General features: G+C 50.2%; 2 protein-coding genes across 15 annotated transcripts in view; both read left to right on the top strand.

Annotated features, from left to right (window-relative positions):
* Window positions 1-8,459, top strand: part of GRINA (glutamate ionotropic receptor NMDA type subunit associated protein 1) — a 29,862-nt gene extending 21,403 nt beyond the window's left edge. For all 4 annotated transcript variants that reach the window (XM_082235808.1, XM_082235809.1, XM_082235807.1 and 1 more), the window contains 4 exons: window positions 3,418-3,618; window positions 3,849-3,977; window positions 4,509-4,652; window positions 5,169-8,459. In XM_082235808.1, coding sequence (XP_082091934.1) covers window positions 3,418-3,618; window positions 3,849-3,977; window positions 4,509-4,652; window positions 5,169-5,318 — 624 coding nt within the window. In that variant the 3' untranslated portion in view covers window positions 5,319-8,459. The remainder of the gene's footprint in view (window positions 1-3,417; window positions 3,619-3,848; window positions 3,978-4,508; window positions 4,653-5,168) is intronic.
* Window positions 8,460-9,637: 1,178 nt separating this feature from the next.
* Window positions 9,638-20,884, top strand: part of SPATC1 (spermatogenesis and centriole associated 1) — a 44,534-nt gene continuing 33,287 nt past the window's right edge. For 3 of the 11 annotated variants that reach the window (XR_014222830.1, XR_014222831.1, XR_014222833.1), the window contains exons 1-2: window positions 9,641-10,030; window positions 10,744-11,004. Coding sequence is in view for 6 of the 11 variants with exons in the window: in XM_082235470.1 (XP_082091596.1) it covers window positions 9,844-10,030; window positions 10,744-11,004 (448 nt within the window). In the remaining 5 variants the exon portion in view is untranslated. Of the gene's footprint in view, window positions 10,031-10,743; window positions 11,005-20,884 lie in introns of all 11 variants that reach the window. The other 8 variants (XM_082235471.1, XM_082235472.1, XR_014222829.1 and 5 more) reach the window with 7 other exon arrangements.

The following is a 20,884-nucleotide window of genomic DNA, read 5'->3' as shown; positions in this document are numbered from 1 at the left end:
CTCCTTCTGCCTCTGGCCCTGGCAGTGGGGTGCAGTCAGTGTGGTGTAGTGGTTCAGAGCAGTGGACTTGTAATCTGGGGAACCGGGTTCGCTTCCCTGCTCCTCCACCTGCAGCTGCTGGGTGACCTTGGGCCAGTCACACTCCTCTGGAGTCTCTCAGCCCCACTCACCTCACAGAGTGTTTGTTGTGGGGCAGGAAGGGAAAGGAGAATGTTGGCCGCTTTGAGACTCCGTAGGGTAGTGATAAAGCGGGATATCAAAGGATTCGCACAGGGCGGAGCTGATGGTGTTGCCAGCCTTCATTTGAAACACAAGGTCTAAAACTAATACCAAAAATGGAAAACGAGCCAGGTCCCAACCAAAGAAGAACGGCCACTTAAGTTGACAGAATATGCACAACTTGCAGACTTAACATATAGAATAAGAGAAGAACATACATTTAAAGAAGATTGGGAAACGTTTGTTGAATATATGGGAACTAATTGTGTACAGCTGAAAACACCAGCAGCATTAAGATAAATTCAACAGGGTAAACAAGTTTTGATGGGTGCCATAATAAGGGAGTACTGAATGGTGTAGTTTTTGTAAAATATGCAGGGATTTATTATATGTAAAATGAACCGTGGAAAGAGAAGGGAAGTCATTGATATCTTCAGGGTGTAAAATTAGTATTTTTAAGTTGTAAAACAGAAAATTTAATTAAAAAATTATACACACACATGCGGCCTAGGACCCATGTACCTACAGGACCGCCTCTCCTGAAATGTCCACGGAGGACCTTAAGGTCCACAAATGACAACACTTTGGAGGTTCCAAGTCGCAAGGTGGTTAGATTGGTCTCAACCAGGGCCAGGGCCTTTTCAGTACTGGCCCTGACATGGTGGAACGCTCTGTCACAAGAGACCAGGGCCCTGTGGGACTTGACATCTTTCCGCAGGGCCTGCAAGACAGAGCTGTTCCACCTGGCCTTTGGTCTGGACTCAGTCTGACCCTTATGTTTCCCTCCCCTTATGGTCTTGATCTACGGGCTACTACTAAAATGAGGCTGCATTTTAAATTGTATTTTAACCTGTAATTTAAATTGGTTCCCCCCCCCCCATTATGTTTTTATTGTACCGTATTTTTCGCACCATAGGGCGCACCGGACCATAGGGCGCACCCAGTTTTTAGGGGGGGAATTCAAGAAAAAAAATCTTTTTACCCCCCGCAGCCCCAAAGAGCAGCGTACAGGCTGCACACAACCTCTCCCTGCCGGAGGGGTTGCGTGCAGCTATGGATCAAGCCAAGGCAGCGAGCGGGATGGATCCCGCTCGCTGTTTTGGCTTCCCCTTTAGCCCCGTGCAGCCTCTCCTTGGCGGAGGGGCTGCACAGGGCTTTCCTGGCTTTACTGGGAGGTGGGGGGATTCCCTCACCTCTCCCAAAAGCCCGCAGAAGCCGCACGCCTTTTAAAAGGGCTGCACGGCTTCTCCTGGCTTTCCTGGGAGGCGGGGGGATTCCCCCACCTCCCGCAAAACCGGCAGAAGCCACGCGCCTTTTAAAAGGGCTGCACGGCTTCTCCTGGCTTTCCTGGGAGGCGGGGGGATTCCCCCACCTCCCGCAAAACCGGCAGAAGCCACGCGCCTTTTAAAAGGGCTGCACGGCTTCTCCTGGCTTTCCTGGGAGGCGGGGGGATTCCCTCACCTCTCCCAAAAGCCCGCAGAAGCCGCACGCCTTTTAAAAGGGCTGCACGGCTTCTCCTGGCTTTCCTGGGAGGCGGGGGGATTCCCCCACCTCCCGCAAAACCGGCAGAAGCCACGCGCCTTTTAAAAGGGCTGCACGGCTTCTCCTGGCTTTCCTGGGAGGCGGGGGGATTCCCCCACCTCCCGCAAAACCGGCAGAAGCCACGCGCCTTTTAAAAGGGCTGCACGGCTTCTCCTGGCTTTCCTGGGAGGCGGGGGGATTCCCTCACCTCTCCCAAAAGCCCGCAGAAGCCGCACGCCTTTTAAAAGGGCTGCACGGCTTCTCCTGGCTTTCCTGGGAGGCGGGGGGATTCCCCCACCTCCCGCAAAACCGGCAGAAGCCACGCGCCTTTTAAAAGGGCTGCACGGCTTCTCCTGGCTTTCCTGGGAGGCGGGGGGATTCCCCCACCTCCCGCAAAACCGGCAGAAGCCACGCGCCTTTTAAAAGGGCTGCACGGCTTCTCCTGGCTTTCCTGGGAGGCGGGGGGATTCCCTCACCTCTCCCAAAAGCCCGCAGAAGCCGCACGCCTTTTAAAAGGGCTGCACGGCTTCTCCTGGCTTTCCTGGGAGGCGGGGGAATTCCCCCGCCTCCCGCAAAACCAGGTTCCCCCCCCCGCCAGCCTTCTAGCCAAGTCGGGGGACAGTGGCAAAGGCGCGCTGCGCCCCTGCCGCTGTCCCCCGGGTTTGCGGGGCTGGCGATGGGGAGGAGCAGGCTTCTCCCCCCGCCAGCCTTCTAGACAAGTCGGGGGACAGCGGCAAAGGCGCGCCCCTGCCGCTGTCCCCCGAGTTTGTGGGGCTGGCGACGGGGAGGAGCAGGCTTCTCCCCCCGCCAGCCTTCTAGACAAGTCGGGCGACAGCGGCAAAGGCGCGCTGCGCCCCTGCCGCTGTCCCCCGAGTTTGCGGGGCTGGCGACGGGGAGGAGCAGGCTTCTCCCCCCCGCCAGCCTTCTAGCCAAGTCGGGGGACAGTGGGAAAGACGCGCTGCGCCTCTCCCGCTGTCCCCCGAGCTTGTGGGGCTGGCGACGGGGAGGAGCAGGCTTCTCCCCCCGCCAGCCTTCTAGACAAGTCGGGGGACAGCGGCAAAGGCGCGCTGCGCCCCTGGCGCTGTCCCCCGAGTTTGCGGGGCTGGCGACGGGGAGGAGCAGGCTCCCCCCCCCGCCAGCCTTCTAACCAAGTTGGGGGACAGCGGGAAGGGCACGTTGCGCCTCTCCCTCTGTCCCCCGAGCTTGTGGGGCTGGCGGTGGGGCTCTCCTGAAGCCTGGAGAGCGAGAGGGTTCGGTGCGCACCGACCCCTCTCGCTCTCCAGGCTTCAGCGAAAGCCTGCATTTGCACCATAGGACGCACACACATTTCCCCTTCATTTTTGGAGGGGAAAAAGTGCGTCCTATAGTGCGAAAAATACGGTAATTTTACTGGTGTGTGCCGCCCTGAGCCTGGCTCTGGCTGGGGAGGGCAGGGGATAAATTTAAATTTATTATTATTATTTATCTATCTAATACCAGAAATCAGTATCAATAACAGCAAAATTGACATCTCCAATATTAAATCTTGACGCCAGCAGAAGCCCCTGAGCAATGATGGCAGCCTGAAGCAGCTGCTGCCAGGGGGGCACCACCATGTTTGGGGCTTGGGCGCTGCCTGCTCTGCCCCCCTGCGTGGCTCTGGCTGGCGTGACGGAGGCTGCCTTTGTCCCCCTGCAGGTGTTCCTGGTGCTGACCATCCAGCTGTCGGTGACCTTTGCCTTTGTGGCCATCTTCACCTTCGTGAAGGGCGTGAAGGGCTTTGTGCGGAGGAATGTCTGGACCTACTACGTCTCCTACGTCTTCTTCTTCATCTCCCTCATCGTCCTCAGCTGCTGTGGGGAGTTCCGGCGCAAGCACCCCTGGAACCTCGTGGCCATGGTAGGCGGGGCAGCAGGCAGGGGGCGCGTGGCCTGGGGGGGGAGCGGCTGCTGTTGCTGCCGCCACTGATTGAATTCTGAGCTTAAAAAGTCTTAGAAGCCTGCCGTGGCCTAGCTAGGCAGGCAGGCAGCAGAGAGGGCTGCCCCTGGACACTCAGATATGGGGGGATGTGGGGCCTGGAGTGAGGCTCACTGCTGAAGGTACCTGCCTCTCCTCCTCCTCCTCCTCAGTCCATCCTGACCCTCAGCCTCTCCTACATGGTGGGCATGATTGCCAGCTTCTACGACACGGACGCCGTCATCATGGCCGTGGGCATCACAACCGTCGTCTGCTTCACTGTCGTCATCTTCTCCCTGCAGGTTGGTGTGTCTGCTCTGCCCCCCTTCCCTGGGGGGGGGGGGACGACAAGAGGCAGTGTTTCTCCCAGTGTGAGCGACTGGGTTGCCCAGAAGTGCACCTTGGGCTGTTGGGTTGGCATCCGGGGGGCTGTGAAGCCAAAGAGGCCTTTGCTCTTCTGGATTGTGGGCGGGTGGGGAGGCAGAATTGGCACCCAAGAGATTCCAGGCAGCGACGGCTGCGCAGGGACGCCTTTCCTGGGGCTCTGCGTTGCTCCCTACATCTTTTGACCCAATGGCTGCTTGATGCAGAATAAGACCCTGCAAAGCAGGCTGAAGGGCCACAGGTCAGGCAGCTGGCCTCTGGCGGAGTGTCCTGGTTCCCCTGCTTGCCACCCTTGCCCAGGCTGCCAGGGCACCATGTCCTGCACTGGCCCCTTGAGGCAAACGGGCCCATGAAGAGATGGCGTTGGGGGCCCTGGCATGTGGGGCAGGGGGCCTAGGCTGTGGGGTGCTGCCTGACCTCTGTCCCGGGGCTCCTCTCCTCGCCTGCAGACCAAGTACGACTTCACCTCGTGCCGAGGGGTGCTGATCGTCTGCCTGGTGGTCCTGTTCATCTTCGCCATCCTTTGCATCTTCATCCGGAACCGCATCCTGCAGATTGTCTACGCCTCCCTGGGCGCCCTCCTCTTCACCTGCGTGAGTCTCCCCGTGGGCCCCGAGATCCCCCGCTGAGAATGAAGGGGGAGGAAGGTGTCTCTGAGGCCCCTCCCTGGTCAGCCCAGGCCCAGGGATCAAAGGCCCATCTCTGTGCAAGGCCTTCTACACAAAAGACATTTAGAGGAGAGCTTGTTAGCTGTTGCAGTTGTCAGGTAACAGGTAGTTGGAGCCTGTTGTTGATCTGCTGTTGGCCACCCACCCACAGAGATCTGCCAGCAGATCCCGATCTCCCCAGCCCTAAGTTAGAGTCCCTGCGGACCCCTCCCTCTCCACCCCCCTTCACCCCCCTGTGCTGGTGGAAAGAGCACCTGCCCGGCCCCCTCCTTCCTTCCTAGGATGCTGAGGGTCTGAAGGCAGCTGAGACACCATCCCAGGCCCAGCAGTGGAACGGGTGGGGGTTCCAGAGGAAGCAAGCTGGGGGGCGTGGTGGGGCGCAGGCCCCTTTGGCTCTCCCGGGGGTTCTTGTGACCCACATGCCCTGCTTTCTCCTTGCAGTTCCTGGCCATGGACACCCAGATGATAATAGGGAACAAGCAGCTGTCCATCAGCCCGGAGGAATACATCTTTGCGGCCCTCAACCTTTACACGGACATTATCAACATCTTCCTCTACATCCTGGCCATCATTGGGCGCGCCAAGGAGTAGGCCGCCCTCTGACCCCTTCAGGGGCTAGTTCCTTCCAAGCCCTGTCTTTTGTTGTGGTTCTCCTCCTTTTTATTCCCACCCCGTGGGGTCTCCCCTGCCCTGCCCCCCCCGCCCCGGTTTTTGTTGTGTTCCTGCCCGTCCCTTGAGTTTGAGTTCTTTGCCTCTTCCCCCTCCCTGTCTTGTGCTTTTCTGGGGAAGGATACCTGAAAAGAAGGGGGAGTCCAAGGTAGCCAACGGGCCCCCCCCCCTCTCGACCAGGGAGGCAGCGCTCACCTCCAGCCTGCCGTACGCTGGTGTCAGTTTTTGGAAAGGAAAGGAAGGACTCCTCTGCCCTGCGTCTCCCTTGGGCTGTGCAGAGTTCGGAAGAGGATGTAAATATGCTGTGCTTGTCTCTTTTGTATTTTGGTCTAGAAATGCTAATTTAATTTTGAGGAATGCCCTTGTCTTGGGCGTGCCACTCACAGCCGCTTCTTCCCGTGGGTACAGGGCTTTTCTGGGGCTCTGGACACACGCAAACCGCCCCCTGCCTCTTGGCTGGCAGCGAGGTTCCCCCCCCAACTTGCCACCTTCCACCCCACCCCTGAATGATACTGATACGGGTGCCGCTTCCTGTCCTGCCCAGGCTGGCTTCCCACTTTGCTGGGCTCTCCTGCTCCAGCCACTGTGGGGGCTGAGTGCCTGGATGAGGTCCATGTCCCATTTTTACAAATATCGTCCAGAAAAGTAGGGGTGGTTTCTCCCCTCTAGCTCGGGGGGCAGAGACTGCTCAGCTGCCTTTTCTCAGGCTCCCCTTGGGGCGTGCGGGGAAGACGCCTTCCTTGCTCCTGGCCCTCAACACTTTGCTTTTCTACAGAGCTGTGAAGTCTCCTGACCCTCTTTGTCTGGGGACCCTGTACCCCCTCCTTCCTTCCTTCTCCCCTTCTTCTCCCCCCTCCCTGCCCCCCGCAATCTGGCTGGCTTTAGGGGGGCCCTGCACTACTGCATGCTGAGCAGCCACTACCGTGCCCCCGGGGTCAGCCTCTGCACTAAACTGTAAAAATAGGATGTCCTAATAAAAGTGAGAATGTACCAGAGATCGATAGTCCTCGGTTCTGTCTTTGGGGCTGGAGGGGAAAGGTTCTTTTCAGCACTGGGGTGGGGGGGGAATGCCCCAGGGCCAACATCCCTGCAGGGAGGCTGCAAGGCAGGACGCCAAGACCAGGAGCCTCTAGAGTCCTGGGCCTGCACAGGGACTAAATCTCTGGGGCTGAACCTCTGCTGCATATGGAGGGGCTGCAATGAGCACAGGAATGCACACATCCTGCAGCTGTTGGCATGTTGACAGGCACCGGCGGCTGCTTAGGGAAGCCAGCTCAGAGTAACTTGATTTGCCCGAGGTCTAATGTGGCGCATCCAGGTTAATACAGCAGGTTTCGAAGCTGCAGCTCCGTAAAACAGCTGTGCTATTGCAGTCACAAAGGACTGCAGCTCCAGCGCTCCTTGGAGGAGGCAGTGGCAGTTCAAGTTTAGGCCCCTGCAAAGAGGGCTGCCTTTCTCAAGGGCTCTGCTCCCCCTTCCCCATCTCAGCTTGGAATGCTTGCGCTGCCCCCACCCTGTCCATTTCCTTGTGTGGTTTATCACGGGCACCATCGGAGAAGAAGCGAAGACTCTCATCCTCAAACACCAGCAAAAGATTTCTCGGGAGCTGGACATACAGACCTATAGTTTCACTTCAGTTTTTAACCCCTGGTCTAGTATTGGCTAAGCAGATTTTTAAGAACATATATATTCAGGGCAATTAGGCAGGATTTATGAAAAACCACAGGTTTAACATCAAATATCCAGAAACCTTTCAAAAACAATTCTCTAAAGTTAGAAGCCAGAAAGCATTTGATAGAATGGAACAGACATACTTATTTCGAGTACTGCAAAATCTAGAACTAGTGTCAAATCTGATTACATTTGAAGGGAGGAAGTGGCCATTTAACAATTAACTTGGGCACAGGTGATATAGCATTGGTATTTTAAAAAATCCAAGTGGTTGACACAAATAAGGAACTTTGAAATTATCCAAGATTGCAAAGAGTTAATCATACACTACCATTCTAAATAATAAAATATCTGCCTAGATTGGAAAATTAGAATTTCTTCTGGGCTGGAAGGCCAGTTATAAGAATGAACAAAATGCCACAGAACTTCCTTATATTATTAAATATTGCACTTAGTCAGCAATTTCTTTCTTAAGAAATTGTCATTTTATTTACTTTCGGGGGGGGGGGAGCATAGGGTAACCTAAAAGACCCTTTACCCTACAGTGATTAGTAGGAAGATTTGCATTCCCAAATGTAAAGTGTTAAATTACCACTCTTTGTTAAATTACTACACATTGGGGCATTATAAGAACATAGTTTGAGAACTCTTGCTACACAAAACAAATAGGTTTATCAACTAAAATTGTCTGACATAATAGGAAAGATCTTGCAATAATTAAATTCAAATCCCATTACTAGTCATTTGTAAGATTTGGAGAAAATTTAGGAACAAGTTAATCCCAAGCTACCTGCTTCTTGCAGCAATCTTTTAGAATATGGAATGTGAGGGGAAAGACCAGTTAGTTGAAATAAAATTCTGGGAAAGAGATATGACTAAATTAAGGTCTGTGATGGAAGAAGAGTTAACATATTGAAAACATATTTAGTAGATTTAAATACCGCCCTGCACCCGGAGGTCTCGGGGGGGGGGGGCGGTTCACCAGCAGAAATGTGAGTTTGATTGGAAATAACTGACTTTTAATGAAAAACTTACAGATAAGGCATAACACATCTAGATTTCAGAGATGGCATGAGTTCTTGAGTTCTTGGTCTCAAATATTTATTGATTTATCCGCCCTTTCCCCTCAAGTCCTTGACTGGGTTACAACCATTTAAAATACACCAGTGAAACAGTTTTGAAAACCTTGCGGATACAAAACAAAAACAAAAAGCTGCAATCACAAAAAATTGGGTTGGTTAATTATGTCAATAATCAGAGAATTAATCCTCATTACGTAATTAAAAACTAAAATGGGAAATAATCAAATTTATTGTATACTGACAGAAAAATGGAGAAATTCACTGCACAACTCTGGGCAGTGAATTTGAAAGTTGTTGTGTTTTGGTTTTTTTTTAAAAAACAAAGCTTTAACCCAATGGTATCTGACACCACTTGGCTTAAGTTATAGCCAATACTCCGTGATCAATCGCAGAAAGGAAGGCATCTGAAACTATTTCATGTCATGTGAGGCTGCCCAGTGCTTCAAGAACGTTTTTGAGAGCCTGCATTGACAGAGAAAGGGAATATTCTCTGACAGAAACTACTCAGAGGTCTAGTTATTTATTTGATAGTACACATTTAATGTAAAGGTGTATATTTCTATTTTTTTATAACATAACTGTTAACCTTGAGTCCCCGTGGGCTCACCACAAACTCTATTTATTATTGATTGCTCATGTTTACTTATTCTAAAATATATTAGCTCAATCAATATATTCTATTTATGTCTACGTTTCAATGACTGAAAAATACTAATAAAATTGCTGGCACGCGTGTGAGTGTTGGCGAAGGATGCCTGAGCTTGGTTGGGGTGGCAGTTGCTGTTCCCCATGGAGGCCACACGGGGGCAGCTGGTGCCACATTCCCTGGGAGTTCGGTCTGTTCAGCAAAGGGGTTGGAGCTAAACTGACCGCTCAGTTTGTATCTACATTTGGAATGTAGTGCATCCGCCATATATTGTAGAGCTGGAAATGTGCAGAAAAAGACAATGAAAATGGACAGTGGCTTTGTTTATTTTATTTCACATTTATACACACATTGATTGCAAAAAAACAAAAAAAAACCCCTCAAAGTGGTTGTTGTTGTTGTTGTTGTTAACTTACACCCTGCCCAAGACACTCTGGGCGGTTTTCAACAGAATATAAAGAGTACGGCAAGAAGTCAAACATTAAAAGCTTCCTGAAACATAGCTGCCTTCAGATGTCTACGAAAAGTCATATGATTGTTTATCTGTTTTGACGTCATCTGGGAGGGCGTTCCACAGGGCGGGCGCCACCACCGAGAAGGCCCTCTGGCTGGTTCCCTGTAACCTCACTTCTCGCAATGAGGGAACTGCCAGAAGGCCCTCGGAGCTGGACATCAGGGTCTGGGCTGGACGATGGAGGTGACCTCCAGGTATACAGGGCCAAAGGGGGTCAACAGGGCGCAGGGAATTTCCTGGGTGATGGCGATGCCCGCCCTGCTTTTCTCTTGCAGCTTGCCTGCCCGCCCGCCTCTCTTCCCCTCCCCCACAGGGCTCCTAAGAGCTCCAGCACACTGGGGGTTGCTTGCATCACAATCGCCGCCCGTGTCATCCCTAGCGCCAGACTACCTGGGCTGCCTGCTTGTCTCCCTGGCTAGCAGTGGCCAGGAGAGGGGATCCTATGGCAGCTTGAACACCTGGATGGCACCCTGACACCCTTCTGGGGCACTCCCAGGCAGCTCACGATCCCTGCACCAAGACATCTCGCAGGGGATGGCCATCTTCGCTCGCTATGACGACTTAAAAAAGGAGATTGACGCCCTCGTGGCAGAAAATGACGAGCTGAAACACCTCATACAGATGCTCAAGGAGAACCAAGAGCTCAAGTCTATCCTACGGAACCAGTACCACGAAACCAACTTGATCCCCAAGTTTGAATCTACCCGGATTGATGCCAGAAGTAAGTGCTACAGTTGATGGGGGGGGGGCTCCTGTGAGGCAGGCTGGTCCCCCAGGCAAGATCTTACTCTGGAGAGCAACGGGGGGGGGGTTTCAGGCCTTAGGGGACAAGGAGGAGCCCCAGAAGGTGGTCTGCAGAGGGGCACAATCCAAGGAGCAGGACTGCTTCTGGGATGCGGAAGAGGGGAGAGCACGAAATGCTTTCCCAAAACGAGGGTTAGCACCCCATCCCAAACAATCAGTGAAAGTTGTTAAAAACAAACAGAAGTTTATGTGGGAATATTGGCAGCTAAAGGGATTGTGAGTTTGGGGAAATGCATTTATAAATTTTATTTCTAGTCTGTTCTTCCCCCTGGGGAAAGCAGAGTAAACAATGAACAATAAAAATGTAAAGCGAAGTGAATTAATCATCACCATAAAACTAACAATGATCAAATAAAACAGGCACCAGAAGCAAAAATAAAGTATCCATCAGGCACCCCCCCCTTCCCCAAAGGTGGAATGTAGGAGAAGTCTGCACCTCAGAAGGGAGACGACTCCACAGCCGGGGGGCTGCTGGGGAAGTTCCTGCTACACCGAACCCCCTTCCTAGGAGAGCTTCATCTGCAGACCTTAGCTCACATTTCAGAAATGTGGGTCCCAAATCACTAAGGGCTTCACAGGCTTGCGGCTGGGGACTCTGACTCATCTTAACCTGCCTGTTCAACCCCACAGATTCGGTCCTCAACAACGCCTTCCAGGACAGCCACAGCTGGGAGCAATCCCGCTTCGCCCCCAACACCAACTTCAGGGTGACTGTGCGCCGAAGGCTTCCAAGCGATAACACTCCTTCAAACATTTCTTCAAACATTTCTCCGGTGGGTGGAACGATGATAAGAAGATCCTCTCCTGGCCCACGGGTGTCCACGCCCCTCAACATGACGGACAGAGCAGCAGGACTGCAGGTCGTCCGGTTTGCTCCTGACACCACGACAGGTGAGAGCCCGTCTCGTCTCCAGGAACATGGCTAGCGGGTGGGGGCAGGGCTGGTGGCACGGGGCGAGTTGGGGTGTGGGCCAGGATGGGCCCTCTGCATGGCACCAGCAACTCAAGTGGCTACTTGAGGTGGGGATCTTTTTAGGGGCACCAATGCAAGACTCTCTTGCTGGGTTGCCATTCTGGTACTGAGCAGGGTCCACGGGGTCCTGGGTCTCAGCTGTGCAGGTCATCATCAAAATAAGCTTTACTGGACTAGCCAAAGGCCACAACGAAACCATACAAATGCTATGAGGAAAAGAAATATCTATATAACTATATATAGAAAGCAGAGCCACTGCCTGAACCATCAAGATCATAACATGCAGATGCTCGTTTTGATTGGGGACTCCACAAAGCATAGAATAGTTTCCTATTTAGGCCTCTGAATCTTACAATTCACTGCAATTTTGTCCAGGTTCTTCCTGATCTTTTTTGTCCCCAGCACAAAGAGGGCCACATTATAAGTAACTGGAGCATTAGCATCCCTGAGCAGCCAGAGACCCCTCTCTGCCAGGGAGAGACAGCTTTCCTGGACAAAGGATTTAGAAAGCGTCTCCCAGGTTCTGAGTATAGTGGGCACTGGAATAAATCATGCTAGATGTTCTCCACCTGCGGTTGCCCAAATACAACATCTATCTGCGTATGGAACCCTATTGTAACACCTGTCCAGGACAGCAGAGGACATTCCTGGGAAACGCAACTCAGTAAAGGCATATCCTCATGAATCTGGCGGACGTTTAGACAGGGGGTTGGCTCTAAAACACACTGTTTTTAAGAATGAAAACCATGGGGAGCATTGGGAAGATTTGATCACTTGTAAATCCCGTTGAGATTCTGTCCAGTAACACCCGTCCCTTCAGCTGCGCAGATCAAGGGAAGCGGGTGGCCATGAAGCAACTGGGCATTTTCTTGGGCATGCTCACATCTCCGCATGAAGCAGTGTTACAAGATGTGTGTTCAGCGCTCATGTGTGTTCAGCGCTCATGTGCATTCCTACACTCATCACGAAGAGGTTTAGGACCTTTTGTAGAACTATAACGTGTGTTTGTTATGAATATGCACTCACCATTACCCTCATGCCCACTGACAAGAGGAATGAAGCAAGGTTGGTTTGTTACATGAAATGAGAGCTTACAAATGCTGCTTCAGGCAGCCAAGTCACCATGTAAGCAGGCAGCAGCTCCTACAGCACATGCACACCTTGGTCTAAGAGTGAAAGAAGGATCCCTATTCAAAGCCTAAAGAGGGCAGGGCATTTGTCACACTAGAAGTGAAGCAGGAAAGCAAAGGAAGCAACGCACAGGGTGCGGCTGGTCCCTGAGAGCATGGAGTGACAAGGGGATCCATGCTGGAGCTTGTGAGAACTAACCAAGCCCTGAAAACCTGGGGTTTAAGTATGATTTCCAGCCACGTTTAGGTTATGGAGAGGGGAGGAGGCCTTTGGGATGAGTAATCCCTACAATACCTATATTCTATTGTTCTGTCGCTCGCTTCTTATTAAGTTCTGGCCTGCTTCCTAATTTGTTTACTTAATTGGGAGTAGAAGGGCTATGGCCTGAGTGAAAAATAACTAACTGGCTACCTTTGTTTCTTGAGCTCTAACTTTATGTATCATTGTCTACGTGGAACCTTTTTGCAGGTGATGCAAATGAAATTTTTGCTGGTAACCCCAAATTGCTGTGCTGATCTTTACATAAAATCTTAGGAGATCTGAAAGCCTTCCGGGGCATCAGAGATATGAACTAGATCAGCATCAGGAAAGTTCGCTGAGGGGTATTTTCTATTAAGAATATTAAGAATCAGGTTTATGCCAACTGTGCTGATATCATGGTCTACATGAATAAACCATAGGAGAAGTTCAGATTGGCTCACACCATTTCAGCAGCACCTGGGAGAAGGTGCAGGAGCAGATAGGAACTCCTTCTCTAGAGAAGCCAGATTGGCTCCCTCCTTGTCCTGCTGGCAAAAAACTGTTGCACCTTTGAGCTCCAACAGTTTTTGAGAACTGACTTCTTTTAATGAGAGGGATGATGCTAAGCTGCTTTCATTGTGATTGTCTTTATGGTTTTTAATGGATCGTTGTGATTGTCTGTATGTTTTTAATGGGAATGATTTGGCAGGGATGTAACGACACTTGTAATGTGGAATTATTTATGGTAATTATGGTTATATAATAGATGGATAATGGTAAAAGATGCAGCAAATTAAAACTTAAACATTGAACTCATGGAGGCAGGAAAGGAGATCTGAAGGTTCAAAAGAACTTTGCATTTTAATGTTTGATATTGTTGTTTTATATGTATAAAATTATCAAAAACCCAATAAAAATAGTTAACCACTATCTTGGAATAATTCCATGTTGATCTGTAAGCGTAAATAGGTTGGCAAGTGGTAATGCACACCATTCTGTATGCTTTTTCAAAATCTCAAACAGAAATCCCGCCAGAGCCGGGGACCTTAGCAAGTTTTAGTTCTGTGATTAGTTCTATAATTTCATCTGAGCTTACCAATGGCCAATTGGGTATATTTGAGGGAACAAGCTTGTCAGCATTAGATAGAAGACAAGGCGAATCATTAAATATTTTAATTTTTTAAATAAAGAAATTCACCTAGATTTGAGGGGGAATAGCATATATATTTAGAAGGAAATTGGTGTTCAGATGGCCAGAAGTTATTTGCCAGGATTTATGATTGTTCATTTTTATTGCATTTATTAAATGTGTCCATTTATTCTGATAGTATATTTTCTTTTTCTTAGCAATAAGATAATTATATAGCTTCCTACATATAAAATAGATTTTAAAATTTGTTATATCTCCTTTTTTGTGAAGGTCCCTGAGCAAAGTTCTGAGTAATATTTTCTCTGTATAGCATTCCTAGTCAAACCAAGGAGAAGGATTAGGGAGGGCCACTGATGCAGGCTTAGCTATCGTACTGCAGTGGTCTATTAATGGAGAATAAGATTATACTGCTACCTTAATAGGGTTGTCCTCAGATGTAACATTCTATCTGAGTCCAAGAATTTGGCAATCACGCCTTCAGACTGCAGTGACCACCTAATCTTTTCAAAACGCCGTGGTCACCACCTAGTGCCCCTGCCCCCACATCTTGTTGCGGAAGGCAGATAATGGACAATCTGCGGGTGGCGCAGTGCAGCCCCCCCCCTACCCGGGGGGGGGGGTCAGAAGGGCTAATTACCCACATATTAACCCTGAATTACTGGCATGACTGGGGGGTCCAATCTCTTGGGAGGCAGCCATATCTCACAGCAGGAAACCGGAAGCTGACCACCTAATCTTTTCCAAAACACTATAGATGGTTTGTTCTGGATGGCCAGGCTTTGAGATTTTATTTGCTGGTCTGCACTGCAAAGTCGAAAGTAAAAGGGAATTGCCACTTTTCTGTATGAGATCCAATAGAGAAGTTAATATTGGAACATAAATATAAAGAACATAGGATGCGGGTGGCCCTGTGGTCCAAACCACAGAGCCTCTTGAGCTTGCAGATAGTAAGGTTGGCAGATAGAATCCCCGTGACGGAGTGAAGTCCCATTGCTCTGTCCCAGCTCCTGCCAACATAACAGTTCAAAAGCATGCCAGTGCAAGTAGATAAATAGGTACTGCTGCGGAGGTGTCAGCTTGCCAGCTGCATGCGTTGCTGCACTCAGCAGAGAAAACACACCCGGCAGCCAGCCATAAATTCCTTTCTTTATTTCCTTCTGACAAGATTACATGCAGAATAAACAAAGTGACCCGTCTCCCATGAAGCGTTGCTCTAACTAATTTCTCTTTCCCCTTTCTCTCGAGACCAACACAGCCAACAGCTCAGCCCCTTCCGTTTTCCCCTGTGACATGGATCCCTCTCTCTCTGAAGCACCCCTTCCTCCCCAGACTCACTATCCTCTTCTCTGTCTTCTGAGGAGGACTCAGTACTGAGCAGTGGAGATTGTTCCCTGTATCCTCTGATTCTTTCCTCCCTCGCTGCCTGCAGTTCCCTGACAGGAGGGAAGGTAAATGGCCTTGGTCCAGTATATCTGAAGGAACGTCTCCACTCCCATTGTTCTACCTGGACACTGAGGTCCAGCACCGAGGGCCTTCTGGCGGTTCCCTCACTGCGAGAAGCCAAGTTACAGGGAACCAGGCAGAGGGCCTTCTCAGTGGTGGCACCCGCCCTGTGGAATGCCCTCCCATCAGATGTCAAGGAAATAAACAACTATCTGACGTTTAGAAGACATCTGAAGGCAGCCCTCTTTAGGGAAGCTTTTAATGTTTGATGTATTATAGTATTTTAATATTCTTTTGGAAGCTGCCCAGAGTGGCTGGGGAAGCCCAGCCAGATGGGCAGGGTATAAATAATAAATTATTATTATAATATTATAAACAGTGTTTCATCTCATCATCTGAGGGAGAGAGATAAACATTTATCAAAATTACCTATTTGTTACCCATATTTATTAGGAAAGTTTGGGATAGAGGAGGATGTGCCAATAAGAATTATTTCATATGGCAGACCCAATTTGATTAATATTAAAAGGACAGCTTTAGAGAATTGTCTGTGGTCAGGTTGTTTGAATGAAGAGAACCCAGCAGTGTTTACCTCAGTCTCTAACCAAATTTCTTGGAATAAAATACAGTTGAAACCATTGAAATATTCAATGAGCCAATAAAGGCTGAATACATGCATGCATGAAGGACTGTTGGGAAAATTGTAATTAGCTATTGGTTATTGTTAAAGTTCTAAAGGTGTGGGCAATATTAGAACAGTCTGTAATACCATATGACAGCTGAGCTACTTGTCCTATATGATGTGATATACATAGATATACGCAGATACACATACACACATACTCACACATAAGCCATGAAGAAGCCTGGAGAAGAGGAGGTTAAGGGGTGATATGATAGCCATGTTCAAATATATAAAAGGATGTCACATAGAGGAGGGAGAAAGGTTGTTTTCTGCTGCTCCAGAGAAGCGGACACGGAGCAATGGATCCAAACTACAAGAAAGAAGATTCCACCTAAACATTAGGAAGAACTTCCTGACAGTAAGAGCTGTTTGACAGTGGAATTTGCTGCCACGGAGTGTGGTGGAGTCTCCTACTTTGGAGGTCTTTAAGCAGAGGCTTGACAACCATATGTCAGGAGTGCTCTGATGGGGTTTCCTGCTTGGCAGGGGGTTGGACTCGATGGCCCTTGTGGTCTCTTCCAACCCTAGGATTCTATGATTCTATGATTCTAAGTCAGTGGATGAAATACAGTTCTTTTTCTGTAGGTGAAATTTTGGGGAAATTAATCCTGCGTCCAGTCAGCGCTTCCCCTGTGCAGCTCTGCTTTGGGGCTTGAGGCTGACCTGGCAGGGAGCAGAGTAGCAGCGGTCCTGCGTCCGTGTGAGATGAGGGATAAATCAAGTCCAAAGACAGTCCGGTTCTTATCTCTAGAAGCGTTTATTTACAGAGCAGTAAATCCATCAGAACTTTCCGGCATCTTTCCTGTGCTCCAAAAGCACACACACAGCCTCTGAGCTGAGCTGTGTCTCAGGCAGAATCAAAAGCAAGTCTGAACACAGACACAGACTCTGACGCACTTCCCTGCGTCAAGCTCCTCCCAGATACAGGACACCACGGAGTTTTAACCCTGTCAGTTCCAAACTCCACACCCCCTCTTGTCCTGCATCTGGGGACAATAGCCAACAATGCTTTCCCCATACACAGACCCTCACAGAACTCCTCGTGCTTCTGGAAGGTTAATGGTTTTGTGAAACCATCAGCGAGGTTCTTGGTTGAGGGACAGTATTTCAGAGCAACTAGCCCCTCATGAACGCTCTGACATACATTCCGGAAACGTATGTCCAAATGTTTGGTCCCCGCCTTGAATTGCCCCGTCTCGGCCAATTTGAGGCACGGTTGATTGTCTTCATGCACCACAACGGGCAGACAATTCTCTCCACAGATTTCCTTGACCAAACACACATAGAACTCCAGCTCTCTGGAAACCTCTGATAGCGCACTGAACTCAGCTTCAGTAGACGAAAGCGCTATGAGACTTTGCTTCCGGGACCTCCACCCAATCACTGAGTCCCCAAACTTCACCACTAGGCCTGACACTGATCTGCGGTCCTCAAGGTTAGCCCAATCCAAATCCACCCAGGCGGTCAACTTGACACCGCCTTCAGCTGACATCTTGAGGCAAAAGTCTTTGGTATCTTGCAGGTAACGTAGCACCCGTTTAATACCATTCCAGGCCTGCACACTAGGACTTGAAGCCTCTCTACTGAGCAGATTGACAGCAATGGCAATGTCTGGTCTGCTCCACTGTGACAGATACAGTAGACTACCCAGAGCTGACTGAAAGAGTTCAGTATTTTCGAACACAGCGCATTCTATTTGCTGACACTCCTTCACGTAACCAGTCTCCATGGGTGACCTGGCACCTGCACAGTCAGACATCCTGAACTTCTCAAGCAACTGTTCAATCTTACCTTTCTGGCGAAGCAAAAAGCTTCCATCACTTGCTCTTGTGATCTCTATGCCTAAATACGATTTGACATCTCCAAGCTGCTTTAACTTGAACTGTTTTCCAAGCTCCTTAGGAAACGTCTCCACCTGTTTACTTGTCTGTGCCATGATCAAGTTATCATCAACGAACACCTTGCTGTTTCAAGCCTGCATCCCTAATGTAAAGACAACTGTCTGCAAGAGATCTCTTAAAACCTAGCTCTTCCAAGGCTTCATGTAGGCACATATTCCAATTCCTGGCAGATTGGCGTAATCCATAGATGGATTTGTGCAACCGCCACACGACGCCTGGCTCACTGATTTCAAACCCTGGAGGAGGAAGCATGTACAACTCCTCCTGGAGATCTGAGTTCAGGTAGGCGACATCTACATCAAAATGGTTCACCTTCCAACCTCTCTGTGCTGCTATCGCCAAAAGCGTTCTCAAAGTGTCTGCTCTCGAGGTCAGCGAATATACCTCTGTGAAGTGGACACCCTTCCTCTGTGTGAATCCTCGGGCCACTAATCTCGCTTTATGTGGTTCTCCAGCTTCTGTGGGTTTAAGTCGGTAAACCCACCTGCAACTCACAGCTTGCTTTCCAGCCGGCAGTTGAGTGAGAACACACCAAGAGACTCCATTGAGTTCATCTCCTTCTGCATCGCCTCACGCCATTTACTAGCTTCTTCCTGAGGCAACTTTTGAACATCCTCAAAGGATTCAGGCTCACATCTAGCCACACCAACCCAGACACTAGTGGCTTCATACCTTTCAGGAGGCTTACCCTTGGTTGACCTTGCTGACCTCCTCAGCGTGAATTCTGGAACTGCGCCTGATTCACTTGGATCAACCCTACCATCTCCTGTGTCAGAAACTTCCCCCTCTGACCTGCTGCACCATTTCGGGCGTACAGCTGGTTCTGCTGGCGAGGATGGTTCACTCCCTGGCTCAGACTTGACAGAGACCTGTGGAGGGGTCTTGGGACTCCCTTTTGGAGAGGTTCGGAGCCTCTGCCTTGGAGATCCCGGCTCTGGACTCTGTGGCTGTGGACTGTGCACCTCAGCAACAGGTTCAGCCTCATCCTCCTCCTCTTCCTCATCTGAGTCTAACAGAACATCTGGGTTCCCGTGTAGATGTTTCCACCCACTCTGCTCGCAAAACTCAGCACTGCCGCTAATAAGCAGCTTAGACTGGTTGCCAATAGGGTATGCGAAACGCCATGCCTTTGAACTCGGCTCATAGCCTACAAAGATCATCTTCCTAGATCTTGGCTCACCCCTTCTGCGCATGGCCTTTGGAACGAGGACCTAAGCCTCACAGCCAAACACTCGCACAAAGTCCACTTTCGGTTTCTTTCCATGAAGCAGAAAGTACGGTGTGACTCCCACACTTGAATTGTACACCCTGTTCTGAACAAAGCATGCTGTCTTATAACTCTCAGCCCAAAAGCGCTGTGGCAGACCCGAGTCTGCCAGCATAGCATTCGCTGCTTCCTGTAGGGTGTGGTGTTTTCTCTCCGCAATTCCGTTCTGTTGCGGAGAGTAGGGGGCAGTCAATCGATGACTGATACCTTTCTGCCTGAAAAACGACTGCAGCGCAGAACCTGGGAACTCCCCCCCCCCGCGATCAGATTGAAAGGAAATCACCCTGGTAGAGAAACGCAGCTCTACCGCTGTGATCCAATCCCTGATCAGTGCAGCCGCCTCCGACTTGTGTTTAAGTGTAAACAACCAGGTGTGTTTCGAAAAATCATCAATCAGAACCAGAATCCATTTAGACCCAGCTAAAGAAGGTGTTGGCATGGGTCCTGACAAATCTGCATGCACAAGTTCAAAGGGTTTACTGGTTCTCCTCTCTGACCTGGGGTATGTGCATGTTGTGACCTTTGATTGCTTACAGGCTTGACAATCTAGGTATCTGTCACATGCCTTGAACCTACATCCAATTGTGTTCTCTGCGGCTTTTTTTACATATGACCACGTTACATGCCCTAAGCGTCTGTGCCAGAGATGTAAACAATCATGGTGTGGTGGGACATTTGCACACTGCACTTGGGCATCTTTAATGGACTTTCCACTAGCCCCATTTTCCACCAGCCCCATTTTACCAACAGACCCATTTTCAATGGGCATCTCCACCAGAAAGAGCCTGTCTTTCCTCTCAACACTGTAGATCTTCTTCCCATCCCTGTAGAAGGAACACAGATTGTTAGAGAACAGAACACCAAACCCAGCAGCCATAAGTTCTGATACACTTAAAAGAGAATGTGCAAGCTCTGGAACCAAAAAAGCTTGCACCTCATAATCTATAAAAGAACAGTACAAAAACCCAGTTTCAGTCAGTGGTCTCTGAGACCCATCTGCTAATGTGACATAGCGTCCAGTTTTAACTGTCTTGCAGTTCCTCGGGAGCCCTCGGGAATTCACGAGGCAATGAGACGCTCCGGAGTCGATTATAAGAGATAAAGTGTCTCTCTGGCTGTTTTCCAAAGCTGCCATGGCGGTGCTTGCACTCCCACCGGTTGCCATGGCCACAGCCTCCCCCCAACTAAGGCTTTCACAGTTTGCCAGAGACACCATCGCAGCTGTGAGGTGATAAGACGCCTTGTCTTTGTTTTTCTCCTGGCCTGCTGCTTTCCCACGTCTTTGCTGGGAACCGGCCCTGGAACCGCCGCTTATCTGCTTTGTTGACATTCCTCTCCGGACGGTGTCCTTGCCTTCCTGGGCCTCTGCAGAACAATGCCCTTTGCTGTTGGACGTCTCCGCAGAGCACAAACAACGCTTGGAGACTTTGGCTTTCCCAGAGCTTTTGGAACGGCCTGCACCCCCACTCCTGGGTGCCCAGCTGCCTGAGGAACGGACTGCAACTGCCTTCCTCTTCCCAGCTCTCAGCCTCTCTCCAGCACCATCACACAGACGTGTCGAAGCATAGAAACAGCTTCCCAAAACAGTCCCAGCCCCCTCTGGGCTTGATGCTTTCTCTGGGCATCTCTTAGCCCCCTCTGGTCTGGCTCCCACTGCGGCTTGACATGCCGTCTTCAGTGCCTGCCACGCGACCCAGGGCTTCTTCCCTTGAAGGTTTGGCAACAGCCAAGCATCAACGCTGGCCCTTAAAATGGCTAGTATCCTTTGCTCTCTCTCCAGAGCTGCAGCCACGTCTGCATCACAAGCTCCCACTGCTCCTGCAGACCTCTCACTGGGCTGGTCAAGTACTGGATCGGCCTGGGTACACTCCCAAAGCTTCCTTTCTTCCAGCCAGTAGTACATGCGCTTACTCCAGGCTTCCCAATTGGCCCCACTCAGTCTTTCACCGGGGCAGCTCTCATGGCCTTGCTGTGGTTGAGC

Source organism: Podarcis vaucheri (genome assembly GCF_965113315.1).
Source record: "Podarcis vaucheri genome assembly, chromosome: 8".
Lineage (NCBI taxonomy): Eukaryota > Metazoa > Chordata > Lepidosauria > Squamata > Lacertidae > Podarcis > Podarcis vaucheri.
The sequence above is the reverse complement of the archived record's forward strand: the minus strand, read 5'-3'. Positions and strand labels throughout refer to the sequence as shown.